The 25,864-nt window shown below is 39.4% G+C and overlaps 1 protein-coding gene across 1 annotated transcript in view; it reads right to left on the reverse strand.

Moving 5' to 3' along the window:
• The window catches only part of cdh5 (cadherin 5), a 124,428-nt gene extending 98,909 nt beyond the window's left edge, over positions 1–25,519 (reverse strand). The window contains exons 1-2 of the mRNA XM_053491651.1: positions 25,464–25,519; positions 5,044–5,247 (exon numbers count right to left, since the gene is read on the reverse strand). Coding sequence (XP_053347626.1) covers positions 5,044–5,247 — 204 coding nt within the window. The 5' untranslated portion in view covers positions 25,464–25,519. The remainder of the gene's footprint in view (positions 1–5,043; positions 5,248–25,463) is intronic.
• Positions 25,520–25,864: the final 345 nt, after the last annotated feature.

The following is a 25,864-nucleotide window of genomic DNA, read 5'->3' on the forward strand; positions in this document are numbered from 1 at the left end:
CGCCTGCACCAGCAACTTATACACACTCTGAGTCTCACGGTCCAGTGTGTCAACTGCAGTTTGAATTTCACCTGGAGAACACACACAAACACACACACACACACACACACACACATTTCGTTTAAGTCATGACTATTATATTTGTCTACCATGATATGGGTATATATCCAATCATTATATATATATATATATATATATATATATATATATATATATATATATATATCAGAGGTGGGACAAAGTCATTGTTTGGCAAGTCACAAGTAAGTCTTAATTAATTGCCCTCAAGGCACTTCCCGAGTCAAGTCCCAAGTCAAAGGCCAACAAGTCTCATGTCAAGTCCCAAGTCAAAGGCCAACAAGTCTTAAGTCAAGTCCAAAGTCCTATGGTTTGACTTTCGAGTCTTTTTAAATCTTTTTAGCAGAAAAATAAAATGTATACAGATTATGTATGGTTGTAAGATCTGTATTCATTAAACAAACCTTTTTTTTATAAAAGAACATTGCTCAGATACATAAAAATACAAATGTTAGTAAATGCTAGTAGCAATGTAAAACGGAACGCGTGTTTAGGAGAAGGCTCGCCCGCGAAGGGTTATGCGCGGACCACTGAGATTCTACGGAGCGCGGTAAAGAATAAAAAGGACAGTTAGTGTTTTTTAATCCCTGACGAACTCTAGCCAACAGGATGTGTTTCCCTTGTTATCTTGGACATATTTAGAATGATGAACCTCGGCTGAGTCACTTGTAGGCTGTAAACATGTCAGTATTTTGTCTGATATTTCATATCAAATATGCCTTTTCAGCAAAACCATAATGCCAGAATAGAGACCCGTCAGATACAGTCTCAAAACATTAATAATAATAATAGTAATAATAATAATTATTATATATAAACTAGTGCTGTCAAAATTAGTGCGTTAACCATGCGATTAATTTTAAATATTTAATGCATTAAAAAAATTTAACGCAATTAACGCGGTTGCAGTTTTTTTTTTTTCCTGTTGTGGCCGATGTGTGTTCAACGTGCAAAGAAGTATGGATAAGACCAAGGAAGGACTTTTAGACGGAAAGTTTCAGTATAAAACTCTGCCGGATGGTTCTGTGGATAAAACAAAAGTAATCTGTACATTTTGCAAAGCCGAATTTAAATACCACAGAAGTAATTCGTCTTTGACATATCACTTAAAAGCAAAACACCCCACCGAAACAATCTCTACAGGGCCTCGCCAATGTAAATTGCATTGATTGTTTTGAAATTCAAATAACACAAATGGCACATACCTGTGTTTTTATTTCTGTAATAAAACAGTTAATTTGGAGAATATTGATGGTTTATTGCAGGTATGTTGTTTACATGAGAAAATCTGTGTTACAAGTTAAACAAAAATTCCAATAAACAATCATATTTGAATTTAAATAGTTTTATTGTCTTGAGTTTACATTAATTATTTACATTTACATATCCAAAAAGTTTCAGTCTTTTAATTGTGATTAATCGCGATTAATTGCAAAAAATTGTGCGATTAATTAGTTAATTTTTTTTAATCGATTGACAGCACTAATATAAACTAATAATAATAAATATTATTATATTATAATTAAATATTATATATTATAATATTAATAATAATAATTATTATTATTATTATGCGAGATAATTAGCATTTTATCTGCGTGATGTCAATTCACTGGGTCACATCTATTTGAATAAACCCAAACTGCATATGAAAGAAATCAGCACTCAGGTCCATTTCTTTATATTAAATATATACTGTATTTAAAAGAAATCCCTTGATAAAATAGCATAAACAAATCATGGGTAGTGTCTAACAGTGATTAAATATAAACAATACAACACATGTACTGACATGTTCACAGCCTACAAGTGACTCAGCCGAGGTTCATCATTCTAAACATGTCCAAGATAACAAGGGAAACACATCCTGATGGCTAGAGTTCGTCAGGGGATTAAAAAATGCTAACAATTTCCTTTTTGGCCTTTACTGCGTTCTGTAGAAGCTCAGTGGTCCGCGCATATAGACAATTTTTTATAGCCAAACGAAACTACCTTCGGTATCATTTCGCGAACTGGCGCGTGCACGTTGTTGTCACGTGTTGGACGCTGTCGAATCAAAAGAATCGACGGTACTTTGATTGGATGTCGTGCCGAATGCGCGCATGCTCTCTGTCACACACACGCGCACAGACACATAAACAGAGATAGAGCGGACCGTGTTAACATACTTTTTATCTTTGGGCTTTTTATGGGAAGTAGCAAGTCTTTACAAGTCAATAGGCGCAAGTCCAAGTGAAAGTCCGAGTTATTTATGTTAAAGTCCAAATCGAGTTGCAAGTCTTTTTATATTTTGTCAAGTCGAGTCTAAAGTCTTCAAATTCATGACTCGAGTCTGACTCGAGTCCAAGTCACATGACTCGAGTCCACACCTCTGATATATATATATATCCATAATTTCAGTGACAGTTTCTTATGGGCCCAGTTGCCGACTGGATGTCCAATTATATCTAAGCAGTTGATGCAGTTGATGGTGAGATGACCTCACCATCAACCAGGGAGCTTCTGATCAACAGTCCAACATCTTAACCATAGAGCTACCCCTGGCCCTACCACAATACAGAGGGGGTGAAAGCAAAAAAAAAATCCATCACAAAAACTGGCCAGATGAAGAATTCCCTCCAGGAGGTAGGCATATCTGTGTCAAAGTCAACAATCCAACATTCTCTGGAAAGATAAAATGAGGATCCACTTGTAGCAGAATAATGGGCAGAGAAAAGAATGGAGAATGATGGATGTGTGAACAGCTGCCAGTGGAACCGCTACCCTTGTACTTACTGATAATATGATCATATAAACAGATGTCTTTATCACATGTAACAAAGATTATAAAACAAGTATAAGTTAAAAGTATCAGTAGTAAAAAACTCACAGAATTAATAGTGTTGAAAGACTGACATTTAGATTTGTTCAGTTTCTACTACAGTTTCACTACACATGTTTTAAATAGTTGTCGTCTTGTAAAATACTGTAATATTTTCTCTCTCTTTTATTTCTTTCATTTTCCACACATATTAAATTTCAAACTTCATTTAAGATGAATATACTCACAATAAAACACCTTTCAGGTATATCAGTGTCCTCAATATATTGTCTAATGAACCTGAACTAATATACATGGCTTGGCCAAATAAAAAGTCACAGTTTTATAAGGACCTGAATTACAGTATGTCATGGCAACAACTAAGGATATCGCTGAAATTAATTGAAATGGGCTAAAAATATCCTGAATAAGTGTGATGGGAGATCACTTAGGTTACGTTTACACTGCGGGTCTCGATGGCCAATTCTGACCGTTTGTTTACACGTTCTTTCGTCTATGACTCATATCCGATACACGTGTTTACACTTGCCATGCCATCTGGAACATCGCGCATACTTAAAGGGAAGTTCTTGCGCTACACACAAGCCAAGATAGACGGAGGTAAAGTAATTTTGACGCTCTGCAATTAATGCAAAGTTCGCGAAACGTCACCATGGTTTTAAAACGGAGGAGGATGAAAAAAACGGCATAATTGCAGCCTGTGCATATGTTTCATTCACCAAATACATGATTTCTTAATGTTATTTAGTCAAAATAAGCATTAAAAAGGGGGGCTGGGTGCTTTTCCTTTTCCATGTCACCTGCGATGTTGTAATTCCACACGCGCTTCCACTGGAGAATAACATTACGTCATTAAACCCCAATGAAGTCGCCGTTTTAATGACGTACAGAACACGATGACTCAGGAAATCCGATCTGTTTGTTTACACGACAATCACATTAGCACATATCTGATTTATATCGGATTTATATCTGATTTATATCTGATTTATTTCCACATATAAAGGAGGCCTGAAACCGATCTCGAAATATCGGAATGCATGTGTTTTTGTCCTGTTTACACGGACATAGAACATATCAAATATGTGTCACATATGAGCAAAACATCGGAATTGGGGCAGATTTACCTGACATTGTAAACGTAGCCTTAAATGCATGGTGAAGTTGCATGGTAAAAAAAGGCTAGTTGAAATCAGAACAACCCAATGTTATGAGTGCGTGACTTCTTTAGTTAATTATTATAATATAATCTCACCTGTGTCAGGGTTAATGCTGAATAAGTGGGTTCCATTTAGCAGTTTGTATGTGACCATGCCGTTGGGAGTGTTCGGGTCGTCTTTATCGGTCGCGAGCACCTTCAGCACTGGGGTTCCTAACATCAACATTACACACTTTTATTATGATAGTTTCACTGCCAACATTTGTTTACACTCCATTACACCACAACACTACTGAATTCTAGTTTCTGATTGGTCAAAAGGTGTTGATTAATTCTCTATAACAGCAGCTCCGACAGTAAGGCAGGTTTATATTAATACTTACTGTAATATATTATCAATAGTATATACATAAATAGGATTGATGTTTCCATAGTAACAGCTCATACACGGTGTACTTCCTGTATGAACTGCAGTAGCACTGAACTCCCTGATAAAGTTTTAAGCAGTTATTACAGTGTGATCATCAGCACATTAATGAGGATTGTGAGTTCTGTACCTCTTCCTGCTCGTTCATTAACAGATCCACTGTACGTCTCTGCAAACACGGGTGTGTTATCGTTAATATCCTGGACCTGTATGATGAAATTATCCTCTTCAAGCAACCGTTTGGTCTCAGAGTTTATAAGCTGTGCTTTGAGGCTGTAGCTACTGATTTTTTCCCGATCCAGCTTCTTCAACAAGAGCAATTCTCCATTCTTGTTTAGGTGGAAGGTGTCACCTGCTCCATCTCCAATTAGAGTGAACTCTGTCAACTTATTAGACAAAGTGTTCTTCACCTGGAAGAGATAAAGACACAAACAACAGAATAAAAAGGATTTACATGTGTGTAGGGATTTTCAGATTGATGTCCTGAACATGTGAAGCAACAGCAATACATATTTTTTTTTAGCTTGACGTTTTATCAGGGAGGATAAATTTTTCTACCGTGGTGATTATCAGCGGTGGACTTTTGGGTGGCAACTCCTCAGACACAGGTAATGCCTTCCACTCCCATTTTCTCTTCTGTCTGTGCAGGACTGAGGACGGGGAAGGCTCTTTCACATGTTCAGCTGCGGTGAAAAGAAAGTGCAGAAACACTGCGCAGAGAAAAGTCCTGACCGCTCGCTGCCCAACAGAACGTCTCATCATCTGATGAAGAACAGAGAGACATACACTGAAACCTCAGATTGTGAGTAACGCGGTTTGTGAGTGTTCCGCAAGACGAGCAAATTTTTTAATTAATTTTGATTTGGAAAACGAACAAGTCTTAGTTTATGACAGTGGTTCTCAAAAATTTTCTGTCATTCCCCACTTAAGGGGGTGGGCAAATTTTCAAGCCCCACTTGTCAACAAAATGATAACGAAAACGGCCAAGTTTACTATTTATTGAAAAATCAAAGATCAAATAACACCAAGTTTAAAACAGATAAAATACACGTGCAATTGTTTATAACAGGCTTACTTTGTCACTTATCTAAAGCTTTCTTTCAAAGAAGTCGAGTGGCTTATTAACGTGCCCGGGGGTGTGTTGTCTCTAAGTGTCTTCCTACTTTGTCTTATGCTGTCTGCTGCCAGCGGTTTAAGACACAAAACACACACAGGTCTCTCCTCTGCCCCCACCATGAATCCAAGTGCAACATAGGCTTCATCATGTTTTCCTTTCGGCTGGATTTTTGGTTGATTAGACTGATGATGATAAATCACCTGCTTTTTGTGGTCCATGTAACAAATGTATCCATTGATGTTATTATGCTCACTACATACAGTACGCTACTGTGTTATAGTCTAAAATGCCCCTCCCCCCCACACACACACCATCTCTTTCAAATAATAGATTAGAACATAAATTCATAGGTTTATGGTTTACAAATTACAAATTATAACAAATGAATTTAATTATAAAGTAAGCAATATAAAAAAATGTTTTATAGGAGAAAAAATATATAAATTATATATTTTTTTCATATACAACATGTATATTTTTATATTGCTTATTTTATAATAAAAATCGTTACCTGTAATTTTTCACCACAAAGAATATTTATTTAGTGTAATATTTGATAAATAATTTGTTATTTGTACATTGACAAACCCCTGCAAAATAAATGTGCCATAAAATAATCATTTTGGGGGATTTGTATTAATCGTCTCAACGAGGGTCACGTGCCTAGGGTTAATTATAATAGTAATAATATATTTGATAATAATAAACCTTTGAATATCATGTGAATATCATGCGCATGCGCTTCTTATTTAGCATGCGCTTCTTGTTTAGACGCAGAGCATCACGTGATAACAACTGAGCCAAAGGTTTTTCTCTCTCTTGCGCTGTGGAATTGTGGGTAATCGTCTCCCCTGCTGGGTCTTAGTGCTCGTCTCTTACTGGTATAATCAACATCCGTGAACGTGTGTACTGTTTACTATAACACTGTGACCACGTGTGTGTGTGTGTGTGTGTGTGCACAAAACATATTTTATTTTGTGTTTGTAGGCGTGTGTGTACAGCGCGCGCCTCTTGTTTCTTATAACACACGTGTGTGCTCGTGTGTAAAGCAAAAGAAAATGTCATTAGAGGTTAAAAATAAATTCTCTCTCACTCTCTGTTTTAGCCTATGTGTGTGCTCATGCGTAATTTGACACACTCACTCTCTCTTTTGCGCGCATGTTTTAAGTGTGTGTGTGTGTGTGTGTGTGTGTGTGTGTGTGTATGTGAAGCAGCGAGGGTGTGAATCACAAACACAAACACACACACACACTGCTCTTCACAGAAACTCTGCTCTGTCGCGATTATTTTCAAAGGTAAAGTGCAGGTTTATTTGTTTGTTTGTTTTACTTTACAGCAGTGATTCTATTAGCATGCGCACACATAAGTGTCATTAGTGATGTTTCTTGCAAATTTTTTAGACAAAACAGTCTTTCTGTTAATGTGTGTTTATGTGAAATTAAAATAAGAAAGGTTTACTGTGTAATAAAGTCTCATTAGAAGTTTAAAAATCCATTTTCTCCCTCAGCCTCTCTTATGTGTGTGTGCACGCGTAAGTTGACACTAAGCCGGTTCATACACTCTCTCTCGGGATAGAAGGGGCTTCACACACACACACACAGCGTGAAACACTTGAACGGAAACACTTATCTGTTGGGATTTCTTTTGACTTTTTAAAAAAGGTAAAATACAGGTTAATTTGTGTTATTTTTGCTTTATATTTTGTGGTAATAATTTTTTTGTATTAATTTTTTTGGGCTGTAGAACGAATAATTTGAGTTTCCATTATTTTTTAAGTAATAAGTAAAAATAAAACAAATTAACCTCAACAAGTAAAAATAAATCCAGACAGATAAGTGTTTCCGTTTGTGCACGCAGGCGCTGTGTATTCAATTCAATTCAATTTTATTTGCAACAGTAGTGTAGCGCTTTTAGCAATTTTCATTGCCGCAAATCAGCTTTACACAGTCAAAAGAATTATTTAAGTTTGTATGAAATGTGAATTTGTATGAATCAAAATGGTCAGTTTGTCCCTGGTGAGCAAGCCGAGGGCGACAGTGGCAAGGAAAAACTCCCTGAGATGGTAATAGGAAGAAACCTTGAGAGGAACCAGACTCAACAGGGAACCCATCCTCATCTGGGTGACAACAGATAGCAGGGATTGATCTGCACTCATACTGTGTGTTAGTTGGCAGGCAGTTCAGTATAACAGTTGATGTTAATTGATGTAAATATGGAGTCCAGTTAGTTATTAAAAACTCAGGTAGACTTGTAGGAAATTCCAGTCCGGAACTATTAAGCAACTGCAGCCAAGTCAAGTCCTCAGAGAAACAGTTGCCAACACCAGTCGAGGCCAGAACCGTCTTCTAGGTAGAGTGAAACCGTCCCCAGACACCAGACGCATCCCAAAGAGACAAACGGGGCATCCATGTGATGAGATCTCCAACCAGAAGCGGGGCACCAGGATGGGTCAGACAGGTCCGGGGGCAGAGGGAGTCTGGATCACTGGCAGCTCAGGAACAACATGTGTAGCTCGACAGAGAGAGAGGGAAGAAGAGAGAGCGGGAGAGAGAGCAGAAGAGGAGAGATAACAGTTAGGTCTGGTCACAGTCACACAATGTATAATGTAAATGTATATTAACTGTAGAGTGCAGGGAGACTCCAGCAGGACTAACTATGACATCATAACTAAAAGGGAGGAGCCAGAAGGAAACACAGACATGAGGGGGAACTGAGATGTAAAGCAACCAATCACCTCACCGTCAGCAAACCTGAGTGATCAATGAGAGTGAGGAGGACAGCATCTAAACATACCAGTTCACCATAATACTCTACGTCCATGAGTCCCCCAGATCTGCTCCTTTACCTAAGGCTAATCTATTTATAAAAATGCTTGGCTAAATAAATAGGTTTTTAGCCTGGACTTAAACACTGAGACTGTGTCTGAGTCCCGAACACTATTTGGAAGACTATTCCATAACTTTAGGGCTTTGTAAGAAAAAGCTCTGCCCCCGGCTGTATTTTTCATAATACGCGGTACTGATAAGCAGCCTGCATCCTTTGATCGAAGTAGGCGTGGCGGATCGTAAGACACTAGCAGTTCGCTCAGGTACTGCGGCGCGAGACCATTTAATGCTTTATATGTCAAGAGTAGTATTTTAAAACAAATGCGAAATTTTACAGGAAGCCAATGCAGTGAAGATAAGATAGGGGTGATGTGCTCATATCATTCAGTAGATTATAGTTGGTGTGTCACACTTGGCTGCTTTTTCCCGAGCTCCGCCAGACTGACCAATTTTTCTACTTTTTCGTCCCCTTACGAAGAGTAAACATATAACAGATAAGTATTTCATACTACCTTATAATATATTCACTCGAAACGCGTGTTATATCGTTTTCGTATAAGTTTATATCGTATAAGTTTTAATAGTTTTGCAGCACACCGCTTCTAGCCGGCTTTTCATTAGCATCGCTAGCCCGTTAGCCCGGCTATCACAAGTTTGTTTACGCTCTTTCGCACCGGTTATTTCTATTTTTAGACACCATGTCGGTTGGGTCTCTGCCCCTGTGTGCAGGTGAGGAGACATTGGAGCTGCACTCGGTGGACTTGGAGATGGAGGCCGTGGAGAAGCTGATCCGCGACCTACAGGTGAAGCTGGCCCGGCTACAGCAGCGGAAAGCCACGCTGGAATCGTCGCGGACCGACGCTCACCTGTCCCAGGTAAATTCTCGGCATGAGAATTCTCCGACGACCTCAACCCCGCCTGCTTCTCTGCCCAGGTCCAACGCACCGAGAACGCAGCCTGCCCAGCTTTCCTTCACCCCGGCGCCGGGATACCACGAGGCCTGGAAACTTCAGCAGCGGAAGACGCGCGCCAAGCCCCGGGCGAGGACCTCTCCTCCTCCGCCACCACCCGTCTTCGAGATCTCAACCCGAAACCGCTTCGCTCCTCTCCGTGAGACGGCACACGACGCGCTGGTCATCGGAGACTCCATTGTCCGGCACGTGCGTGCTACCACAGCTAAAGGTAAGGCGTACACGCGCTGTTTACCTGGTGCACGTGTTCTTGATGTTGCTGCACAGGTGCCTGCGGCCCTGAGGAAGAACATTCGAGCTGTGGTTCTCCATGCTGGCACCAACGACATCAGGCTGAGGCAGACGGAGATCCTAAAGAAGGACTTCAGGAGCCTGGTTGAGAAGGTCCGCAGCACATCACCCACGACAAAGATCGTCGTATCTGGACCACTTCCGACATTTCAGAGAGGAATCGAGAGGTTCAGTAGATTATTTGCCTTCAATGAATGGTTACAATCTTGGTGTCAACAACAGAGATTACCCTTTGTTGATAACTGGAATGTTTTCTGGGAGCGTCCTAGGCTCTACCGCACAGATGGCCTGCACCCTAGCAGAGCTGGAGCAGCGGTCCTCTCTGACAACATCTCCAGGACATTACGAACCATCTGACTTGCGGTAAGTCATACCTCAGATTCTTTAGATACCAGCCACAATAAAACTCACCATACTAATAGACGCACACACTTCGCTTGTACTATAGAAACTGTGTCTATTCCCCGATTAGTGAGAAAAAAGAATAAATTCGTTAAATCCAGCCGAAACAATCTGGTAACCATTAAACCAGAAAAAGCCCAAATAAGTAATCGAAGTCTACCTCTAAAGTTTGGACTTCTCAACATTAGATCCCTTACGCTAAACCAACCGTCTGCTAGCTGCATAGAGTCGTCACTCAGGGTTCACTCTATTGAGACTGTGTCTGTTCCCCGAGCTAAAAACAAATTTAGAAAGACTCAGAAAGTCTGTTTTAGTAATTTAATTAGCATAAAGACCACAAACTTGGATCAGACTGAATGCGCAGCCGGCACCTCTGATCTGAAGCTAGGACTGTTAAATATTAGATCTCTCGCATCTAAAGCAGTTATAGTTAATGAAATTATCACAGATCAGGAGTTTGATATACTCTGTTTAACAGAAACCTGGATTAAACAGGACGAGTATGTAGCTCTAAATGAAGCTAGTCCTCCTGGATACAGCTACATACACCAGCCTCGGTTAACTGGTAGAGGAGGAGGCGTCGCAGTTATTCACAATGATAATTTGACTATTGTACAAAAACACGGACACAAATTTAATTCATTTGAAATTCTTTATAGTAACATAAGTGTATTTAACTATATTAAGTCAGCTCAGTCGATCCCGCTAATTGTCATTTACAGACCTCCAGGGCCGTACTCGGAATTTCTTAGTGAATTTGCAGATTTCCTCTCAAACCTAGTCATTTCTGTAGACAAAGTGTTAATTGCTGGAGATTTTAATATTCATTTTGAAAACCCAGAAGACCCTCTGAGAACTGCATTTATGTCTATACTGGACTCGGTAGGAGTAAATCAGTGTGTAGTAGGACCCACTCATAAAGCAGGTCACACTTTAGATTTAATAATATTATTTGGATTAAGTATAAGAAATTTATTCACAATACCACTATCTGAAGTTATCTCAGATCACTATCTTGTCTCATTGCAAGTGTGTCACAATAATAATGTACACACAGCGCTGCGCTACCGTATGAAACGTACATTCACATCAACTACCAAACAGAGTTTTATCAGTAATCTCCCAGAGTTCCCAACTTCGATTAGATCACCGTCTGACCCCACAGAACTCGATCAGGCGACTGAATATTTAGAGTCGACATTTCGCTATACCCTAGATAATGTAGCTCCAGCCAAAAGAAAAATTATTAGAGATAAAAAACTTGCTCCCTGGTATAACGATCACACGCGCACTTTAAAACAGACCGCTCGGAAATTAGAACGTAAATGGCGTCAAACTAAATTACTAGTATTTCAAATAGCATGGAAGGAGAGCATCCTGAACTATAGAAAAGCTCTTAGTGTAGCTAGATCAACATATCTCTCCACTCTTATAGAAGAAAATAAAAATAATCCTAGATTCTTATTTAATGCTGTAGCCAAATTAACCAGAAATAAGACCACTGCAGAAATCTCCACAACAACATCATGCAATAGTGAGGACTTCATGAACTTTTTTAATAATAAAATTGTAAATATTAGGCATAAAATTGAGGTTTTGAAACCGAACAATGTAATTGATGCAGATGTTAATCTAGCCATGTCAGACCAGAACCTAGAATACTTTACTCCCCTTGAAGAGAATGAACTAATTTCACTCATCTCTTCTTCAAATTCATCAACCTGTATATTAGATCCTGTACCGACACATTTTCTTAAACAGATAGTACCAGCAATAATAGAACCCCTGTTGAGAATAATTAATTCTTCACTCAGCACTGGATATGTTCCAAAATCTTTTAAATTAGCAGTTATCAAACCAATAATTAAGAAACCTGACCTCGACCCCTGTCAGCTGTCCAGTTACAGACCAATATCAAACCTCCCCTTTATCTCTAAGATCCTGGAAAAGATAGTAGCGGAGCAGCTATGCTCATATATACATAGGAATGGCATACATGAACTATATCAGTCAGGATTTAGGCCTCATCACAGTACAGAGACAGCGCTCGTTAAAGTAGTAAATGACATTCTATTGGCCTCTGATCAGGGTTGTGTAACTATGCTTGTATTACTTGACCTCAGTGCAGCTTTTGACACTGTTGATCACGCTATTCTTCTTCACAGATTAGAAAATGTAGTGGGAATTAAGGGTACAGCCCTCTCCTGGCTCAGATCCTATCTGACCCATCGTTATCAGTATGTAGACTTAAATGGTGATTATTCTGCATGTTCTCTAGTGGAGTTTGGCGTTCCGCAGGGTTCAGTTTTAGGTCCACTGCTTTTTTCCCTTTACATGCTTCCTCTGGGCAACATAATCCGTAAGCATGGTATTAGTTTTCATTGTTATGCTGATGATGCACAGTTATATGTCTCAGCAAAACCTGATGAGAAAAAACAGCTTACTAAAATTGAGCAATGTGTGCAGGACATAAGAAATTGGATGCTAACTAACTTCCTTCTGCTAAATCCGGATAAGACAGAAGTTCTAGTCATAGGACCGCATACAGCTAGGAGTAAAATTTTAGATCATACCGTAACTTTAGATGGCCTTTCTGTTCCATCAAATGCAACAGTGAAAGACCTTGGTGTGATTATTGATTCCAGCCTTTCATTTGAAGCACATGTAGATAATATTACCAGGATAGCATTCTTTCACCTCAGAAATATTGCCAGAATAAGAAATTTATTGTCGCTAAACGACGCAGAAAAACTAGTTCATGCTTTTATCACCTCTAGGTTGGACTATTGTAATGCCTTACTGTCTGGTTGTTCAGCTAGATGCATAAATAAGCTTCAGCTAGTCCAGAATGCAGCAGCGAGAGTCCTCACCAGAACCAGAAGATATGAGCACATCACCCCTATCTTATCTTCACTCCATTGGCTCCCTGTGAAATTTCGCATTGATTTTAAAATACTACTCTTGACATATAAAGCATTAAATGGTCTCGCGCCGCAGTACCTGAGCGAACTGCTAGTGTCTTACGATCCGCCACGCCTACTTCGATCAAAGGATGCAGGCTGCTTGTCAGTACCGCGTATTATGAAAAATACAGCTGGGGGCAGAGCTTTTTCTTACAAAGCCCCAAAGTTATGGAATAGTCTTCCAAATAGTGTTCGGGACTCAGACACAGTCTCAGTGTTTAAGTCCAGGCTAAAAACCTATTTATTTAGCCGAGCATTTTTATAAATAGATTTGCCATAGGTAAAGAAGCAGATCTGGGGGACTCATGGACGTAGAGTATTATGGTGAACTGGTATGTTTGGATGCTGTCTTCCTCACTCTCGTTGATCACTCAGGTTTGCTGACGGTGAGGGGATTGTTTGCTTTACATGTCAGGAAGCCCTCATGTTTGTGTTTCCTTCTGGCTCTCCCTTTTAGTTATGCTGTCATAGTTAGTCCTGCCGGAGTCTCTGCTTGCATGCTACAGTTAATATACATTCACATTATACATTGTGTGACTGTGACCAGACCTAACTGCCATCTCTCCTCTTCTTCTCTTTCCCCCCCTCTTTCTTTTTCCTCTCTCCTCCTGTCCCCCCCTTTCACTCTTTCTCTCTCTCTCTGTCGAGCTACACATGTCGTTCCTGAGCTGCCAGTGATCCAGACTCCCTCTGCCCTCCGGACCTGTCTGACCCATCCTGGTGCCCCGCTTCTGGCTGAAGATCTCGTCACATGGATGCCCCGTGTGTCTCTCTGGGATGCGTCTGGTGTCTGGGGATGATTCTCTCTACCTAGAAAATGGTTCTGGCCTTGACTGGTGTTGGCAACTGTTTCTCTGGGGACTTGACAGTTCGATAGTTCATGACTGGAACTTCTTACAAGTCTACCTGGGTCTTCAATAACTACCTGGACTCCATATTAACATCAATTAACATCAGCTATTATAGCTGAACTGCCTCCCACCCTACACACTGTATAAATGCAGATCATTTACTGCTTTTTGTTTCACCCAAATGAGGATGGGTTCCCTGTTGAGTCTGGTTCCTCTCAAGGTTTCTTCCTCTTACCATCTCAGGGAGTTTTTCCTTGCCACTGTCGCCCTCGGCTTGCTCACCAGGGACAAACTGACCATTTTGATTCATACAAATTCACATTTCATACAAACCTAAATAATTCTTTTGACTATGTAAAGCTGCTTTGCGGCAATGAAAATTGCTAAAAGCGCTATACAAATAAAATTGAATTGAATTGAATTGAATATCTTCTGGTTCCAGTGAGGACTCTCAATGCTGCATTCTGGACTAGCTGAAGCTTATTTATGCATCTAGTTGAACAACCAGACAGTAAGGCATTACAATAGTCCAACCTAGAGGTGATAAAAGCATGAACTAGTTTTTCTGCATCGTTTAGCGACAATCAATTTCTTATCCGGGCAATATTTCTGAGGTAAAAGAATGCTATCCTTGGAATTATAATCTACATGAGCTTCAAATGAAAGGCTGGAATCAATAATCACACCGAGGTCTTTCACTGTTGCACTTGGTGGAACAGAAAGGCCATCTAAAGTTACAGTGTGATCTAAAATTTTACTCCTAGCTGTATGCGGTCCTATGACTAGAACTTCTGTCTTATCTAGTTTAAGCAGAAGGAAGTTAATTAGCATCCAATTTCTTATGTCCTGCACACATTGGTCAATTTTAGTAAGCTGTTTTTTCTCATCAGGTTTTGCTGAGACATATAACTGTGTATCGTCAGCATAACAATGAAAACTAATACCATGCTTACGGATTATGTTGCCCAGATGAAGCATGTAAAGGGAAAAAAGCTGTGGAAACTAAAACTGAACCCTGCGGAACGCCAAACTCCACTAGAGAACATGCAGAATAATCACCATTTAAGTCTACATACTGATAACGATGGGTAAGATAGAATCTGAGCCAGGAGAGGGCTGTACCCTTAATTCCTACTACATTTTCTAATCTGTGAAGAAGAATAGCGTGATCAACGGTGTCAAAAGCTGCACTGAGGTCAAGTAATACAAGTATAGTTACACAACCCTGATCAGAGGCCAATAGGAGGTCATTTACTACTTTAACGAGTGCTGTCTCTGTGCTGTGATGAGGCCTAAATCCTGACTGATACAGTGTATGTGTGTGTGTCTGAATCTAAACTAAGCTCCCCCCTCCTTGTTACCCTTCCCCCCTCTCTTTTCACACACATGCGCACACAGTGGAAAAACTGTTTTATCAGAAAAATAAACAGGAAATCTCTCTAATGACCCTTGATTGAGTGACACACTAATGGAATCACTGCTGTAAAGTAAAAAATAAAACAAATTAACCTGCACTTTACCATTGAAAGGAATCGCGAATGAGCAGTGTTTCTGTGTAGAGCAGAGAGAAAGTGTGTGTGTCTGTAAAGGCAAAAGTAGGAGGGGTCTGTGTGTGTGTGTGGTTGTGTGTGGCATGGTGTCCAATAACACAAAGTGCAGGCTAATACAGAGAGAGAAAATGGATCTTTAACCTCCCTAATGAGACTTGCTTTTGCTTTACACGCGCACTGTACGTACACACACGCATACAGACACAAAATCAAATGTTTTATGGCCACACACGTGGTTACAGTGTTATAGTAAACGGTACATGCGTGCACGGATGTTGATTATACCAGTAAGAGATGCGCACTAAGACCCAGCATGGTAGATGATTTACGCACATTTTCTCAGTGCAAGAGAGGGCAAAACGGTTGGCTCAGTTGTGATCACGTGACGCTTAGCACCAAAGTAAGAAGCACATGCGTGATACATGATACTCGGTACTCGTAAACCAAAACTTGTTTGTTTTCCAAGCCAAAATTTATTCAAAATCTTGCGGAACACTTGCAAACCGCATTATTTACAATCTGAGGTTTCACTGTATATAATAGAATAAAGCATAAACTCTAATCTACACCAACTTGTACAGAAATTCTGTATAAACATGTCATTTTATTAAATATTTAAATGAGTATAGTAAGTAAAAAACTCATATACTTTAAAAAAAGAATACCAAACAGAAGAAGGTTAAATAGTGATCATTTGAAGCTTGTCCTCTTTAGAGGATCTGTAAATTTTGCCTAAAAATCGTTTTTAAAAAATCCTAAAAATAAATTCTGAAAAACTTAATTTGTGATTGATCAAATCCTTTTGGAGTTTCTCAATGTAATGTAGTATTACGTTTGAGTTGCTTAGGTTAGAGTTATGATCACTGTGGGGCATCGGTTAGAATGCACAAGGCTTTGTTCTCCTTAAACCACTTGCTTTATTCCAGCATTTCTCATCTTAATTAGTAGGGGGACAGATATGTGGTTCTATATAAAGAAATAAATAAGATAGCCTGTCGAGTTATCTGGGAATCTGCACATCAGCCTCTGCTTCGACCTCGAAAAAAGCCATAGCCAACTACAGGGGACACCGGAATCAACTCTGGAATCACTTTTAATTCTTGTGTCTGACAGCTTTGCAGGTTACACAACAATAGTTCAAAATAGATTTGACTAAGTAAGGGGGAGAGAGCAAGGTTGATAACCTTAAATGAAAACCAGAAAAAAGGGTACATCACTATTCCTGGTAAATAACAGTCAAATCACTACTTCTAAAACACACCAGTTTAAAATTTAAACAAATACAACAACAGAATTATTTAACTAAGCTTCTAACACAATTAACACATACTATTCTATTAATCCTTTAAAGGACATGTAATACACAACATCATATTACACTTTTTGTAAATACATTTAAAACTTAAACAACAATCACAGCATACCATAAGCTACTCTTTTTCTTGTAATGAACACTATAGTGAATTAACTAAATGTCAAGTAACTCAATCAAGATTCAAGTGATCAGTCCTTCGTATAAGTAAAGAGCGGTATTATCAAACCATCAGTGTCCCTGAGATGACCAGCAGCCGATGCGCTTCCCTGTCTCACATGTTATTGACTGCAGTCTCCTACACACAAGTTTTTATACACAGACCCTATACTGTTACATCATAGCAACATCATGGTAGATACTGTGAAGTGGCGATTCTCTGTCGCAGATGGTGCTTGTATTTTGAGTCTTTCACTTATTTAACTTTACAATGCCATATAAGTCACTTAAACAGTAACAGGAACAAAAATAGTTACTAAGTAGTTTCCTAAACCAAATTATACATTCCTAGGTACTGAACAACAAATATAATGCAAACACCAATTCTAGCATTAGCTATCATGCATCATTGCTAACAACAAACAGTAGGTGGTTAGATTCACAGAAAAGTCCTATCCTCCCACCATATGTAGTAAATAAATGGATTAATACTCACAATATTTGCACGCACAAATCCACCAAAACAAGATTAACTGCATGAACATACAGTTAAAGAGCTGGTTTCTTTCTACTCGTCGCTACACCTAACAAACAAAAACTTCTGTGTTAAAACACGATGGAATGTCAGGAAGCATCTAATAACAGTCTATTGGCGCCCCCTGCTGGACTGACCCACACTTTCCTTTACATCAGCCGCCCCAAATTTGGTCTTTAAATTTGCAGTTATTAGGATGAACCTTTCTTGTCGTCGTCTGAAATAGCAGGGAGGCGGATTAGACGGCTGACATGTCTGACATAGGTCGGATTGTTCACCTTAACTTCTACTGTACGTATTCGACCATCAGCTCCAGTGAACACCTTGCTTATCTGTCCGAATGGCCATAGTGCTCTGGGCAACTGAGGGTCCACTACGAGTACCACTGTATTCAGTTGTAACGGATCTGTGTCAGTTCACCATTTCTCACGAATTTGCATAGCAGGCAGGTAGTTCTTTATGAACTGTGACAAGAATCTGTCTGCAAGGACTTGACAAGCCCCTTAGTGCCTCCGACTGAGATTGGAGTCATGGTAAAGGGTTTGTGGCAGTGAAGGGTCCAGCCGCCCCATCAAAAGAAGGTTTGGGGTAATTGGATCTGGGTCAGCCAAGTCAGAGGGGACATAACCTAAGGGCTTGGAATTCAGGATTTCCTCAATTTCAATAAGAATGGTGTTGAGCATCTCCTCAGTCACACTCTGGGCATTGAGAATGGCATTTAAAGCTGTCTTTATAGAACGAATTTCCCTTTCCCAGGTACCTCCAAAGTGTGGTGCATTGGGAGGGTTAAAGAAAAACTTAATCTGATGCTCTCTGCAAGGTAAGTTTGCAATGAGGGCTGCATAGCTTTAAAGGAGTCATGGAGTTCTCGCTCACCTCTTTTAAAATTTGTTCTTTGGTCTGATAGTAACTCGGCAGGCTTGCCCCTGCGAGAAATGAACCTCCGCAGGGCCATTAGGAAGGAGTCGGTATCTAGACTAGACAAAATATCAATGTGTACGGCTCTTGTCGTTAAGTATTTAAATAGGATTCCCCATCTCTTTTCATTGCAGTGACCTATCTTAACTAAGAAGGGCCCAAAACAGTCCACTCCCGTAGAGAAGAAGGCAGGACACTGCAAACGGAGATGGGCGGGAGGTAGATCTGACATCCGAGGGAGGACTGGGTGAGCTCTTCATCTCTAAACAGGCGCGTTGCTCTTTCTGAACAGCTTCCCGCCCCCGAAGTATCCAGTACTTGTGATGTGTTTCCCAAAAAGTCTCTCAGAACCGGGGTGGTTTAGGTTACTGTCTACATGCCGAATGAGTATCCTGGTCACAGGGTGCTTCGGATCCAGAACAATTGGGTGAACTTCTTCTGATTCTAGCTGGTTACACCTACGTAGTCTACCTCCAACACGAATATTGTATACCTCTTTGTCCAGTTCAGGGGCCAGCAGTGCCAGACGGCTTGATGATGGTACTGGTTTACCAGCAGTAAGACAACAGGTTTCTTTGGGGAAACTCTCTCTCTCTCTCTGAGCAGCTCTAAGGATCTCTATTTCTGCTTTCTGGTAAGTTTCAGCTGGAGGGCCTTGTGAATCGGATGAAGTTGCATCATGTAGGTTCCCGGCAGTGGCCTTTATTAGGTCTGTGAAACAATGGAACTCTTAAGGGTCAGGAGGTGGCGGCCAGGTGACGGTGTTGAGGCAAGAAAGGAGTTTACGTATTTCCTCTGCTTTCACTTTCCTGGGGATTGTTGGTGTATTCGGCCAGTGCTCACAAGATAGCCGCAGAAATTACGGTCCTTTGCTCCATTGATTTTCACCTGCCAGTTCCAACAGGGTCTTTCCCCTTGTGATGTTGTCAGCTGGGTTGTTCAAAGAGTCAACATAAGGCCAGTCTTTGTTATTAGTCAGCTCCTGTATTTCGGCAACTTGTGTCCCCACAAACACCTTGAAGCGGCAGGAATCTGACTGGATCCAGTGTAGGGTAGTAGTTGAGTCTGTCCACAGGGTAACGCAGTCGATGATTATAGTAAGTTCCTTCTGCAAAAACTGAACGAGTTGGGCACCAGTGAGGGCCGCACACAGCTTCAACCGGCTCCTCTTAAGCTATGTTTACACTGTCAGGTAAATGTGACCCAATTTCGATGTTTTGCTCATATGTGACACATATCCGATATGTTCTATGTCCGTGTAAACAGGAAAAAAACGCATGCATTCCGATATTTCGAGATCGGTTTCAGGCCTCCTTCATATGTGGAAATAAATCAGATATAAATCAGATATGTGCTAATGTAATTGTCGTGTAAACATACAGATCAGATTTCCTGAGTCATTGCGTTCTGTACGTCATTAAAACTGTGACTTCCTCGCAGTTTAATGACGTAATGTTATTCTCCAGTGAAAGCATGTGTGGAATTACAACATCGCAGGTGACATGGAAGAGGAAAAGCACCCAGCCCCGCCCCCCCTCCCTTTTTAATGCCTATTTAGGCTAAATAACATCAGTATTTGGTGAATGAAGTATATGCGCAGGCTGCAATTATGCTGTTTTTTCTCCTCCTCCTCCGTTTTAAAACCATGGTGACGTTTTGCGTATGCATTATGCTTTGCATATTCTGCAGAGCGTCAAGCATACTTCACCTTCGTATATCTTGGCTAGTGGGTAGTGCAAGACTCTCCCTTTAAGTATGCACGATGTTTCAGATGGTATGGCAAGTGTAAACACGTGTATCGGATACGAGTCATAGTTGAAAGAACATGTAAATAGACGTTCAAAAAAATCAGATATAGGCAACAAATCTGAATTACAGATCTGGCCTTTAAAAACTCCCGATCCTACGGATAAAAACGATCCCACGACTTGCCGCAGCTTCGCACGGCGAGCTGTGAAAATGCCCTTCATTATCTGTAGGGGGCAGTCGTGTTTCAGTCTAAAGTATTGTGTGTCTACTGAAGCCGAAAAATGTTATGTCTCTTAGGCGCCCATTGACAGCAAGCAACAGAGCTCATAAACGTGTCGAGCTCAAACTGATATGTATTTATTCTTCATTTTCATTCTGAATTATTATTATTATTAGTAGTAGTACTCTGAATTTATTATTATTATTATTATTATAATTATTATTGTAACGCATCCACGCGTGCGTGCAAAAGGACTACAAAGATGTATAATATGGTAGCCTGTGACACATGACATGACAGTATTGTTTTATTGTTTTTTTGCGCTTTAAACATAGACGAGCACTGGTGGCTCAGTGGTAGGTGATTCGCTTACCATGCGGAAGGCCCGGGTTCGATTCCCAGCCAGTGCTTGAAATGCCGGGGTTATGCGCTAAAATGCCACGATATAGCCATTACATTATTAAGTTATGCTTCAGTACTAAATGCATGTTTGCAATTGAGAATTTTTAAGATTTAAAACACATTAGCCCTCACCCCACAGTTGCTATAATTTAATTATTATCATAAGCAAAAAGTGTAAAACAAAGGATTCACATTTATTACATTTTCACCCAGAGCCAGATTCGAACCAGAGTCTGGACGATTTTATACTATTATTTAAGCAACGCCACACCATGTGAAAAGCGGCAAAAATGCTTTAATTTCATTGGCTGTCACTGAGTCAGCTATTCACGACTGGCCCCCACGGAACGCAGAATCCCCGGGCTTTGACTGCGCTTTCTCCATTTGTTATTGCCAGGGGCGGACTGGGACCAAAAAGTGGCCCTGGACTTCCACTACAGGGGTGACAAATATGCAAAGAAAAAATAAATCAGGAAGGGGCAAATACTTTTTTTTATAGCACTGCACATGTAGTCAGATTGTTCCACTGGGATTAAACTGTGCCAGGTGGAGTTAAAGCACTTTCAAAATCATACTAACTACACTGATATGAATAACTTTGAATGATGAATGCTTTTTACCACCCTTGTGACTCAATAAGAGACAATGCAAAGAATATTTTCTAACAGCATGTAAATGATACATTTTGGCAGTATTGTCTTGCATCTTTTGAAATACATAAATAAAAATAAAAAAATCACAATACTGACAAAATGTCATTTTGCTGTCAAACTGTTCATAAGCCTCCTGGGTCTCTGTGAGACTGGTGCTACTGGACACTGAAAATATTGTAGTTTTATATGTTGTTTGTCTTATTATTCTTTCCTTTGTTTTACAAATATGACCCAATTATGTTCAGTGAAACTTTGTTTTACGTTTTTGTATTGTGTTATATTTTTACAGTAAGTAGTTTTAAAAATTAATCTTCACTTTAATAAGCCAGTGTATTATGATGTGGGATGTGGTGCGCTGCTGGATCCAGCCTCACTGTCCCTGACCTGTTATAGGCAGAATCTGTTCATTTGAAGCATTACGCTTAACACGCCGTAACAGGTCATCATAATTTTTTTAAATAGTAAATAATGACCCCTATAGCGCTGTACCACCTGGCAAAACCCTTATGAAATAGAAGTTAAACGAATTTACAAAACTTTATGCGTGCGGTTAGGCGCTGATTCTACATACAGTAGGAAAGTAAAGGGGAGCAGTGGCGGACTGGCCATCTGGCGCACCGGGAGTTTTGGGCGCACGTCGTGACAGGCTAAAAAATCTATTGTCTTCAAAAATGTAACAAATGAGGACTCAGATTAATGTGCAAAACTATATAATAAAACTATATAAGACTACATGCCTTTATAAGACTCAAGCGCATTCACTATAACGAAAAAACGTTGTGATTTTGTAAATGTTTGAAAGCAAATAAGCTGCGCTGTTCTGTATTGTTTTTGGTGAACTTGAGCGCGTCAGAAAATGAACGCAAACATTTTTTAAAATGGTCAGAGTCAGTCTGCTTGCTGCTGTTTTCCTGACGCATTCATAATCATTAGTCTACTTCTGCCGGTGCGCTCTGGAAAACTTCATGCATGCGGCTGAGCGCTGATTAAAACTATGTAGTAAATTAAAGAGGAGAATCACGAGGCCGAATCGAAGTCCTGAGCCCAAACCTCATTTAAATTAAATTAACAAATATTATAAGTAAAAAAACAATAGCCCACGTTTAGAAACCGTTTATAAATTCTTTCCGACATGAGTTGGCCCGGTGTTATGCGCAGAGCGCCAGGGGATTTCCTGAAGCTCCGAAATCACTGGGGCATTTTTTCTAAATAGATGCTATTGTTAATAACTGATGGAGGTTTTAAGCTGTATACACACACATTTTTGAGGGATTTAAAACGAATTAATAAGTCCGAACAGACCTACATGAAAGGTAAGAAGTGAGTAACTGCGCGCGCTGTTGCGTTGTATATACTGTACAACACGCGTTTATCAACCTTTTGATAAAAACGCTGCCTTTTGTAAAGTGAAAGTACTTTACAAAAGACAAACAGCTTTATTTCAGTCATGAATTCACAATCACATCACATTCCAGCTATTATTTCCAGCCGTGGTTAAATAATAGATGAAATAATTATTAAATGCTGGACACAAACAGCAAATATGATGATTATTATAAAAAGCCCGAATAACTTCGTGTTCATAAAATAATATTTACTTACTTGATAATTATATATATATATTCATTCATGTCTTCTGATGATGTCGACACATTTTTACGTTTTAAATAAGATATGTTGGCATATTCACGAATCAGGACATTTAGACAGTTACGACTATCAGATAGCCTACTATCAGGAAATTAAATTAATTTTAACACCATTTAAACCAAGGCATTGCCATGTCTTTCACTGTTTTGTCCCTGTTAAGACATTACAAAAACTATCTAAAAAACTTTTAAAGCACGAATTTGGGCATCTCATTTCATCATGATGACAATAATATGAAGCACATATACACACATTCATCATGAAAGATCTGTTGTCTGTTGTAAAACAAAATAAAATTCATGTTTGCTTCAGCATTGGAAACAATATTGTTTTAGGCTAACTAATTATGCACAATTCTTCATTGTACAGTATTTGGTCCGGCTTTTAGATAAAGTCCTTCCATGCGCCATCTGGCGGATAATCAGTGAAGCACACCACATTTATTTAAATTCCCGAATGTTGCTTACGGTAAGTCGCGGCCAAGTCGATGGCATCGAGACCTGCAGTGTAAACGTAGCCTTACTGTCATCAGGGCGCGTATTCACAAAGCTTCTTAAGCCTAAAAGTTGCTCCTTGTGATGAAATTCTTAGAATTATGACATTTTCTTAGAATTTCCCCTTAAATTTAGGACTAAATCCTTAAAATAAAGATAAAAATGATTCATGAAAAATCTTAGCCCTAAAAACAGGTGCTAAGGTAAAAATTGTTAAGAGTAGAGAGAAGGACTTTAAAGAGGCTTAGAAGTTTCTATAGCAGAGGACTAAGTGTCAGAAAAAAAAGATTCTTCAAACACTGAACATAAAGCTTAAAGTAAACAGTGCTCTTCTGTCTATTTTTTGTTGTTGTTGTTGTTGTTGTTTTATTTTCTTCCATCTTTTTGGATGGTTGGCTACATACCATCTAAAAGTGCAACTTAAACAGACTGACCTACAAGCGTCTAAACTGGTAAAAGCTGAGCCATTTTGCTCCCATCAATCTTTAATGGATTACAAGTAATAAAATCAGTAAGGAAAATATAGAACTGTAAGAATGTAAGAACTTAAATATAGTATGAAATATGGAAAATTGGTTGCTTTAAAAGTAGACACGTTTTTAACATCTGTCTGTTTTAATTATCTTTAAGATATTTAGCCTATAACAGAAACTTTGCATCAAGTATCCTGTAGTCATGAGTATAGAATTCTTTCATATACAGTACAAACATTATGATCTCACTTTTCTGTTCTATTACCATATATTTTATTTTCACAAAGAGTGCATTCTAAGACCTTTGCAGAGGTCAGAGGTTATTTTTTTATCAACCAATCACAGTTCTTGAATTGCTGCATCATCCCTAGCAACGGGGTCGACCACACCTCCTCACTAAGATAAAGGTTTTTGTACTTTCCTTACTCAGAGTTGCTCTGGGAAGTTTCTTAAATCACTTTTAGTCTAGGACTCCCAGCTAGGACCTTTTAGGCTAAGATAGAAGGTCTATCCCTGGTGTCTCTCTCTCTCTCTCTCTCTCTCTCATTCTCTCCTTTTTGTCCCCCTACCCACACTCTCAGTCTGGATTACTCCTTATAAATTATTCATTTTTATTGGATTGTCCACAAAAAACAATCCAATAAAAATGAATAATTTATAAGGAGTAATCGTCATATCTCTTTTGATCAAGCTTTTCTTTGTACCATTTAATGTGCTTATCATAATGATCCTTATCGTTAACAACATAATCAGCATCATGTGAGCCCTGACTTGAATACAGTGTTTAACATGTAGGACACTGGTGCCTCAGCATGTAGGACACTGGTCCCTCCCATGTGGAAGGCCCGGGTTCGATTCCCAGCCAATGCCCCAACCCTCCAGCCACTGGATGCAGTGTCGGTCCGAAGCCCGGATAAATGGGAGGGTTGTGTTAGGAAGGGCATCCGGTGTAAAACCTGTGCCAAATTGTTGTGCGGACTGGATATTCCGATGTGGCGACGCCTTGCCGGGAGCAGCCGAAAGACGAACGACATTCTCTTTGTGCTTCTATAGATTATCTGAGCGTTCTGCTTCATTACACAATCTGTAGCTAAGCTTCACTAGGGAGAAACATGTTTATTTACGTGACTTAATTCTTACCTAGATTTTCAGCTGCTAGACAATTAAATTTACAACAAGCTTTTAATTACTGATTAAGTTTCGTCCAGAAATGTGAACGAGAAAAAAATAACAATTAAAAAATTAGAAGGAAAAATAAAATTATTAGCGTAAAGAAGTATTTAATACACAGATATACAAACGATCAGGTGTATAATTATAAAAGGACAAAAATTATTTCCACTTTTTGGTCTTTGACCTGAAGAAATCACAGAACAGATTAATGCAGCTATATGAAGATATTTAAATTAACACTCGACGAGGTGTGAAAAAATCATCACTTACCAACGAGTAAAAACGTGTTAATGTCTGTCAAAAACCCCAGAGATAGATAAAGTGTGTAATCGTTGATGTTAGGGTCTGTGTTCCACAGTGTGTGTGTGTGTGTGTGTGTGTGTGTGTGTAAGTAAAATACCAGAGATTTCCAGCTGCTCCAAGTCACTTCCTGTTATTGTGCCTAAACTTTTGGTGGAAGCTCAAAAGAAATAAAAAAAGGGTTAATAGAATGCAGCGTGTGTGTGTGTGTGTGTGTAGTGTTGTTTTCTTCAGTACTCTTTGGACAGGATCAGGTTTTCATGGCCGACTAGAGTGGCTCCATCAGGTCCAGCTGCTCCTCTGTGATTTTATTTCTGCTCATGTTATTGTTTTCCCCCTTCTTAGAAATGAAAAATAAGATGTTGTACTGT

This window comes from Clarias gariepinus, chromosome 3 (assembly GCF_024256425.1).
Source record: "Clarias gariepinus isolate MV-2021 ecotype Netherlands chromosome 3, CGAR_prim_01v2, whole genome shotgun sequence".
In the NCBI taxonomy this organism is placed as follows: domain Eukaryota; kingdom Metazoa; phylum Chordata; class Actinopteri; order Siluriformes; family Clariidae; genus Clarias; species Clarias gariepinus.